This window comes from Egretta garzetta, unplaced genomic scaffold (genome assembly GCF_000687185.1).
Source record: "Egretta garzetta isolate BGI_Z169 unplaced genomic scaffold, ASM68718v1 scaffold153, whole genome shotgun sequence".
NCBI lineage: Eukaryota > Metazoa > Chordata > Aves > Pelecaniformes > Ardeidae > Egretta > Egretta garzetta.
Genome location: NW_009259114.1, coordinates 524,271 through 533,800, shown reverse-complemented (window position 1 = coordinate 533,800; position 9,530 = coordinate 524,271). Strand labels below are relative to the sequence as shown.

The 9,530-nt window shown below is 38.3% G+C and overlaps 1 protein-coding gene across 1 annotated transcript in view; it reads left to right on the top strand.

Annotated features, from left to right (window-relative positions):
* GRIN2A (glutamate ionotropic receptor NMDA type subunit 2A) overlaps positions 1-9,530 on the top strand; it is a 185,988-nt gene that overhangs the window by 112,468 nt on the left and 63,990 nt on the right. The window contains exon 4 of the mRNA XM_009635462.1: positions 5,870-5,984. Coding sequence (XP_009633757.1) covers positions 5,870-5,984 — 115 coding nt within the window. The remainder of the gene's footprint in view (positions 1-5,869; positions 5,985-9,530) is intronic.

Below are 9,530 nucleotides of genomic sequence, written 5' to 3'. Positions count from 1 at the left end.
CCCAGTCTAGCAATTTATTTATTGCTGGATGCTGTAATGTTATGAAAAGAGGTTAGTGGAGAAGAAGGCTTAAACCTTGTCAGGGGAGAAATCAAAGGATCTTTTCTGTAGGAAAAGCAGCTGTTGTTACTAATTGTGCTCAGTTACACAACATGATCCTAGCACAGACAGTTTCACATTCATATTTCATGGAAAGAAAATAAACATGAGAAAGAGAAAAATGAAGAAAACATAAAACCAAAGAGTTTAGAGGGGAGAAGAGGGAATTTTTTTACTGTGTTAGTTTTTGTGAGAGCATTTTTTTTTGTATGTATAATAATTATCACAACTACATTGTATGCATTTATTTTTAAGGGATCAATTAATTTAAAAGTTTTAATTTATTGCATTGCTCCAAGGACTTCCTGCGTCAGTGTATGTACATGCACGCAATTGCTAGCTTTTAAAATCCAGGTCTTATCTAGATGCCCTGGATTTTTACACATTTGTAAAAGTATTTTCTTACGTGTGACTTCTTTTTAATACTGTAATCCTTGCATTTTTCTAGAAGAGTATTTAAATTTTATTTTCAGCATAAGTAGACCTGTCTGACCTCAGCAAGCACAGAGTGCTACTGCATCAATGCATAGATGCATTTTATCCTGTCTCTACAGCAGCGCTTCCTCTTGGCTGTGCAATGCTTTTGAGGGATGGTTCCAGATTATATTCCATATTTTTTACTTATTTCTAGCCCCATGAATCTAAAAAATCTGCATTTCCCTTGCCTTCTGTCCAGGGTTTTCCCTTAGCTTGGCTTTTCCCTGGACAAACCGGTTGATTCCAGGACTGGTTCAATATGCTGTTGCCTGTGGCAAAAGTTACCCTGGAAAGGAGAAACAACAGGCTAAGCTAAGTCTCTTGGCTCACTACTCTTAATGGGTGATCAGGAGTAAGCTCAGCTTGCTCTAAGGGAGAAATAAATGGTAAAGTAGTGCTGCAGCATCTTGTGGGACCCAGGTAGGTGGGCGTGAGCGTGCCCAACCTGAGGACGTGAATATTTGGGAGGATGCTCCCTGCCTGGCATGCCAGAGATATGGCATGTGGAGGGCACTCCCTGAGCACCACTGCTGGTGAAGTTCAGAGGTGATACCACACCTGGGTTGGTTTCAGAGGGTTGCTCTCCTGTGCAGTGTTGTGCTTTCCCTCTGTCACTGTTTGTTTGTTCACATGCCCTGAAGGAGTTTATGAAGCTGTGGCTAGGATTGATCTTTGAGACAAAGTGATCTTTTTAATTTACATAGGGGTTTTTTTTGTCTCCTTAAATCCACTAAAACTTCTTGCTTTTGCTCTCAAATCTCAAATCTATTAGGGGAACACTTGTGTTATCTTGCATATACATACATACTCCTATTTGGTCAACATCAAAAGATATCGCATAGCTTGCAAACATATTTGCAACATAGAAGCAGAAAGTCTCAAAGATTCCGCTCCAGAAGTGGTTGCAGCTTTGCTGGGGTTTCAACTGTTTTCACACAGTATAGGAAATCCTTACCAAACACCTTATGGGCAAAGGTCCATCTCGTCTGTTGGGAGACTGGCCAGAAAGGTGCTTCTGTTTCAGCAATATTGTACCCTAGCAAATGGTCTTCTAAAAACTGAGGTCTTCTAAAAATTGAGGTCTGATGCTTTTGACAACGTCTTCCCCTATTTGTTAATGGAAATTAGAGTCAATGAAGTTGTGATATAATATTTGCAAGGTAGGAAAACCCACCTCATTCAAGTGTGTCTGTCTTTTTGGATAGAGTCAGAATTTTGACATGGATAAATATAGCACAGTTTTGGCATTAATTTGAAGCTTTATCTGAATTACTTGATCTTTCTGAGTCTATAAAAATTAAGCTGGAAACCTTGAGAGCCATTTGTAACCTTGGTGCTTCAAAGATTTGCTGTAAATACAATGAGAACTGTGTTCTGCTGTGGTGTTCCAACACTTCTCTTTTCATTTTTTTCAGGGAAGGTGACAAGCAAAAAAGAATTGGATAAATGTTTAAAAGTGTTTTGAAATATATAGAACAGGCTTGGTTCTTTGCATGATAAAAACCTGGTTTGGATTCAGTGTGAGAATGGCTAAACTTCTGCCCCCAAAAATCCCATTTTTCATACATGTATCACATGGGGGATCTTACTCACAAACATCAATTTGCAAAAGTTAATTAAGATTTCAGTGAAATAATACCATCACAAGGCCTCCTGCTATCATGTCTTTGCAAAGGTTATAGCATTAATGAGGTATGAAAGCAGATCAACTACTAATCCGTGGTGTATGCTGAATTGCCCCCTTAAAGTAACAAGCCGAAATAATCAAGCACATCATTTAGTTAAGAACAGGAATATGCAATTCCAAAACTAATTCAGAAATGTATTCTGACCAATTCAGAAGCCAAAGACATCTTGCACAGAATTAATCTTGGGCAAACTTAAAACTCTATAAGAAAAACGCATAATATAAATACTTTCTTTTCCTTACTCTTCCTAATCAGGAACAGAAAAGCGCATGGTTGTTTTTCATAGGGACAAGCAGTTTAGGATCTTGGCCAGTAAAAGCAGAGCAGGACTGCAGTTGTTTGTGGAGGAAAAATGACAGTTCAAAAGGGAATGTAGATTGTAGGCATTGGTTTCTGAAGAACACAGGCAGCTGATGAATTTCGTACAGAAATGTGCGCTTGAGAAACAAGAATCTCTTTGAAGTTCTTTTTTATTGCTCCAATTTGAGAAACTGGGGTAGCTCAGACTGCATCACTCACCGATACCTTCATGTATGACTCAGACAATACAACTTTAAGACACTTTTACAGATTAGGCACTTTTTTTTTTAAACTCAGAAAATGTGTTTCACTACTAAATGACTGGTAAATTCACACAGTTTAAAAATATGTGCTGAGTTCAGTTTTTCAATTTAGATTTGTGGTTCATCTTTCTTTTTGGAGCACTTGAGCATCACTGCGGCTATAGCACTGTGTCTTGTGATGGCCCTTGACTAGCTTTTAGGCTAGGGCATTTGCATTTTAATCCTTAAATGTGATGAGTGGTGTTTGAAACCTGGGGTAGTGGTCCTACAAAACTACATAAAAGAAGGGTTCAACTCAAGTCAAATCACCAATGGCTATGTAATTAAAAACCCAACTGGATACAAAACCCTGATGTAGTACAGCATGTATGTTTGTAGTCCAGTGCTTAGGAGGAGACAAAATGCTTGGCTTTCAGTTTTATTGAAATGAGGTGATTTCTCCCTGACCCTGTAAGATGAGGTGTTCTTATGGGGGGTGTTATGTCATGTGTGTGAACTGGGAGGAAACCTGTGAGGGAGGGTGCAGAAGTATGAATACAAGTAGTACGTGTTTTCACAGTGTGTCCTTGTTTTCCTCTTGTGGTGACTTCCTGGGCATTTTATTCCGTGGGTTGTAATGCGTTTGATTTTCAGCAATGAGCAAACGTTCTGCTGGTTTCCTACATGTATGCACAAACAAATTCTGTTTGGTGGTTTGCCACTTCCTCTCAAGGTGGCAAACAAGCTTTTTGTTCCCAAGCAAGCTCTTTCAGTGCTTGACGAAAATTGTAGTACATGGGAAATTAGTTCAACTGAAAAGCAAAGTTCTTTCAAGGGGAAAATTTTCATGCTGAAAGTCTGTCACAAAATATGAGTTATTACAATGGGTGAATTTACAAATTGCTGTCAAACTGGTGCTGAATGATGCTAATATGGCTGTTTAGGGCAGTGCACATTTAATTATTAACTGTTATGATACAATGGCATTATTTCTTCTGGGTCTATATACTTTTATTTGGTGTGCTTCTGCTATTGGGGTTTGCAGGCAGCTATGTCAATACAAAGCCTTCTCCTCTGAATGTGGAGCTGAAGAATTTTGTCCGTGCCAGATTCACCAGGACACCAAGCTACTACTACAAACAAAAACCCATGTAAACCAGTATCAGCTTCTTGTGGGTAAAATATTACAGAGCAATGTATGAAAATTGTTAAAGTAACTTTAATGCCCTTCTAAACACATCTGTTTGTGGGATGAAATGATATTGGTGTTGAGTTGAATTCCAGAAGGAGAGCACCTAGGTGAAAGCTTAGACTGAATTTCTTTCAATGAAATACACTGAGAATTCTGTGCAATTCAATGGAGTTAACTTCAGACCATGGATATGGGGTGGAGGGCACATTGGATCTCCAAGATTTTGAACTGCAGTCTTACCTCTCACCCATGAATAGCCCTGTGAGGCTCACATTGACAGTCAGGAGTTTTGATTTTTTTCAACATGACCAAAGAACACCAATGCCAATACCAGCCTTACACTCTCTTCCCTTTCATGCCTGATTTTCTTAGGTGATGGCATTTCAGATAATGTATAAAATGAGATTATTTCAATATCACAGTCTGGGGAGCTTGACCTGTGCTGTGGTAGTTTTGACTCTTGTCAGTAAGTTCCCTGTATTTGTGCTTTAAATAAAACCTGCAATTTTTCATCACTCTTTCTGACCCTGGAACAGTGGAAATGATCTGTTCTCACTGAGAAACACTGAAGCTCTGTGGAGCTGGAGCAAATACAACTATGGATTTGTGTTATAAGTGTGTGGAAAATTTTGAGAGAAAATTATTTTTGAGGAAAGTCAAATCTGTGAGATCGCCAGAATGCTGGCATTGCTGAATCAATGAAAGGACGGTGCTTTGGAAAAGAGGGTACACGGTTTAATGGCAATGGGAAAGCAACAGTTAAAAATTAAAAATTATGCATACTAATGAGGAAAAGCTTGCTGGTGTTCCTAAGTGTCACAGTCTAGGTCAGAGCAATGACTCGGTTGAGATGATGTAGTCATTGCTAATGACAGGATTGCTTATAAGAAGTAGTATACTGTCCTTAGAACATGCAGGTTAGTGTGGTAATACTGGAGAACAGACAAAGCAAGCAACAGTACTGTAGCACATCTTAGGAGAGGTACCTCTTGTAGCACTGAGTAATTTCCTTCTGTTGGCATACATTCATACAAAATTTTCAGTTGACTAAGTCTTCTCCTTTGTAGCTGAACAAAAAGCCTATTGTAAATAAACAGTTTTATTGATTCAATGCCCAAACTGGGGCATCTATAGGCAGGAAATTTGAACCAACATTTTCAACAGAGTTTTAAAATCCCCCTTCTTCCTGTACATTTTAATTCTGAGTCCCTCTATTTTTTTTTCTTACTCAAAATGCTAATTAGTTTATACATCTTTTGAAAAACATTGAAAATTAACATAAATACAAAAAAGGTTTAAAACACCTACCTTTTTTCTTTTTGAAATTACTGAACTGAAATATTATCAACCTCTTCAAAGTTTTCATGTCTGGTTTTGGCTGAAGACAGTAGTGAAATTTATCCAAGCATCACAAAGACACTGTGTATAGCTACGGTGTCGGGAAGGGCTGACAGGACTCGTGGAGATCTGAACAGATGAAGCCAGATTAGATGCACGTACTGCTAGTGAGACAATAGCATAATGCTACATACAGAGCTGGTGTAGACATGTTTAAAATGGTCCTGAAAAACTGGTGTGCAAAGTGCCAGAAAGATTATTCATGGAGTGTACAGGTTATACATAGTGTGGAAGCTGCTTTAAAAATTATGTCTGCATTAGAAATCATGTGTAAACGATATTTTGCTTTGTCTTCTGCTGTGGACTGCCTCGAAATGCTCAGACTCCCCATGCTGCAAACGTAGGCTTTGCACAGCAATAACAGGATTTGGTGCATGTATTCCATCAGTGGTTCTGATGACTGGATTAGCTTGCTCATTAACTGCTGGACAGCTCATCAATTTTTGAACGAACTTTTTTTCCTTGCCTTCTAGGTTTATGATGAATGTGACTTGGGAAGGTAAAGATTTGTCCTTCACAGCAGATGGTTATCAGGCACACCCCAGGCTGGTGGTGATTGTGCTGAACAACGATCGCGAATGGGAAAAGGTAAGCATTACCTCTGGGTAAAAGACATGAGAAGAGATAGGACAGACTTGGTAGAACCCTATTAATGACAAGTAGACAGATAAACGTCATGGATGTCAACGATGATGCTCTGCTGTAGCAGGTTTGTCACAACAGTTCAGAAAAGATAATTTTACCTTATTCTGAGTGGGTCTAAGGAGTTTTAACAGGGAAAGCAACATATCAGTGAAAATAAGCTGTGTGGATTTCAGAAGACTTCTGTGAAACACAGCTTGCATTTCTTCTTACAATTTAGTAAAATAAAATGGATGACTGAAAAATCTCCAGAAATTTGGGCCTTAACTACCTAAATTTGGTTGGATTTGTATATCTTGAGAACTCCAGTCCTTTATTTGCTTGGTTTTGTATTCTTTGACAGATTTTAGAGTAAAAGTACACTTTTTTTTTCCTTTTTAAACTGTGAAATTTCTGTCATATTGGGGGATAATCCCTGTAATATTTGCCTAAAAAATTAAGAATCTTGACTTGTGTTCTCCTGGTAGTTAAGCGATCTCCGTAAACCTCTATATAGACTAGAAGGAAAAGTGTCTTTAATATCAGGGTTAATCATATCTGCAAGTAATAAAAGAAAAAGTTTATCATGAGCATTTTTTCTTTAAAGCTCCCACCTCAGCCCATGATTGTTTGGCTCTGAGTTTTGCAGGTTATCCATGGTCCCATGTTTTAAAAACAGGGGACCACAGAAAGTGTTTCCAATATGAGACTGTAGGAAAAAATACATCTGTATCATCCACCAGTTTTATTTTAAATTCATGAAGCACGATCCTGCATTATCTAAATTGCTGCTGAAATCTATGAACTCATTTTCTTATAGCTTTAGGATCCCATAAAATCAATTTAAAACTCCAGTTTGTAAGATTGCAAGACTCTTCATGATTTTGAATAATAATGACAAAATAAGAGTTACTGAAGGACATCTCAGTAAATAAGCTAGTCATGCAAAACCACAGAGAGTAGTCCTAATTTATGCTATGTATTTCTTTATGTTCATTTGATGCAAATTTAATTCTCTGGAAAAATTTAATCCTATCCAAATGTGTCAATCTCAATCTTTGGAGGAATCTTTTGCTCAGTAACCATTATGAAAATTTCTTACCCTATTTCAAAATTCTTCAACAGTCTGTATATCATATATAATATTCTGGAAAAATTATTATACTATTGGGGAATGTTAGTATGAGGCACCAAAGGGCAAAAATGGTTAGGGAGGCAGCAAAAAAGCTTGTGGTATAATAATTTCATATATTTTGTACCTTGAAACTTCTCTAAAGAGACCATTCAAAGGACAAGGGGAGATAGGTTTGAGGTTTTTGAAAAATGAGAGAATGGCAGCAAAGGAATGCTGGATATATGAATCAACATTATTTCCAAGTACTAACCTGAGCCTGTTTTAACCTTCAAGTGACACCCCTATCAGAGAATGGAAAATGTGGTGCCGGTTTTGCTGTATCAAACTGCGCATGTTGTATGGCAGCAGTGCATGCTCCACTTGTGATGCTGGGCTGCAGGACTCTCTAGGCTGCTGCTTACATTGTCTGTGCTTGGTTTTCCATCTGGTAAATCTGTTTCTGCTCATGGTCGTGTTTGAGGGGCTTCTAGGAAGAAATAAAAGAGTGACTGAGCAGAGGCTCCTGCCCAGACAAAAATTTATGCATCTGCTCCTATCTGTCCCTTTGCTTTAAAGCCCTTTTGGTAGCAGGCCAGGTGAGTTACTTCAGTAGAGACAGCCTGCCCCTAGCTGCAGCTTTTGTGTCTGCTTCTCAATCGTAGGATTACGGGAAGGGGGCCAGGTCTAATTATGTCAGAGGGGAGAAGTGAAAGGCGGCCAAGAACGGGCTGTCACCACCAGAATTGTTCTTCTGACCACAAGCTGATCCCTGCCTCTGTGGATGAAGACAAATAAACTGACTAATCAATTATCCTAGCAAGCTGGATGTAACTCTCAGCTATCTATCTTGGAGCACCCCACATTTATATCAGCAGAGCGTCACTGTGCACTTCAGAAATAATAGGAGAGTTCCTCTGACTTAGAGACATGAGAAGGCCCTTGCCCACTCCCTGGTTTATTGGAACATCTCTCTAGTGTTGTCTCAACATTCTTTCCAAGTTGCGTTTCTCACCCCATATCTCGCAGCCAATTTCTTTCTCCTTGTTCCTTTCTCCTTGCACTGTTTTGCTCAATTTCAAAACTGTCAATGTTACCCATCTGAGCTCTAACATTTCCTGCTCGAGTTTCCAGAGAGGCGCATGCTTTTACTTCCAATTACAGTATTGCAATGAGTATCACAGAATTATTTTATTGAAGTCTGATTAAATACCCTCAATCCTATATGGAAAACATCAAGTCCTAGAATCTAATTAAATTATTTACTCGTGTGGAAAACTGACAATGCAACAGCCTGCTAATCCTTGTAATGTAATTAATGTACGTAGAAATTGTGAGTAGCTACTTTATTATTTATGTAAGACAGAGTAATTATGGTTTATGTGAAGATTTTTTTTACCCACTATTCTCCTGAAAATACAAGATTAATATTAAAACTCGATTTTCTTTGGGTTTAGTATAATAATCTGCTTTTACCTAAATACAATTTTTCCTTGGTCTCAAAATTGATATACTTGAGGCTTGAGGTTAGAGAAAATCCATTCAACCATAGTTGAAGAGCATACATCTTACCCCTAGGACAATGAGTTCCTTTCCCTTTACAAATGACTCAGTATGAAAACTTTGAAGTGGTAACTCCAAATGTAAATGGAGTTGACTGAAGGTTTTGTCCGATATCAGATTCTGAAAAAAGCCAGTTGGATGATAATAGTATTTTGACAGATCCTAAAGCAGCTACTCAAATTTCTGACATCAACATTCATATTCTCACTGCTAATCTTGACAGGCAAAGGGGCTGCTGTTCTCAGGCAAGAGATTTTTAAGAAGACAAGCTTAATGTGCTTGTTTCAGTGAAACTTTATAAATTTTCCAGAGTTAACAGTGTTGCCCAAATATCACCAAAGCGCTGCAGGAACACTGTGCTAGTGGTAAAAAATCCTCAGCGGTCCAGCAGTACCAGCTGCAACTCTCCTGTTAAGCTTATCTCAGTTAGGTGTGACCTGGGTGGCTCTCCCGGCCCATTAACTTCACTGGGTTGCAAACTTTACCATCTGTTAGTCTTTTTTTTTTAATGTGGAAGTAAAACCAATTGATCCAATATTAAAATCATATACTAGAATAGAATTAGCAGTGGCAAAACTAGGCGGTTTAATTAGCTGTGCATATCCTATATGTTAAGTAAGGTAGGGAGTATTGTATAGCATTTGAAGATGACTGTATTCTATGTGTAAAGATGAGTTCCAGCACAAAACCAATTTTTACTGGTGCTCTGAGATAGATACAGATAAAATTACCATGGATAGTCTGTATTCTGTGTGAATTTGGAAGATTTAAGTGTCCTACATTTTTGTAGCCAATGAATTTTTACAAGAAGCAAGAGTAAGAGTACGTGTCGCAATTGC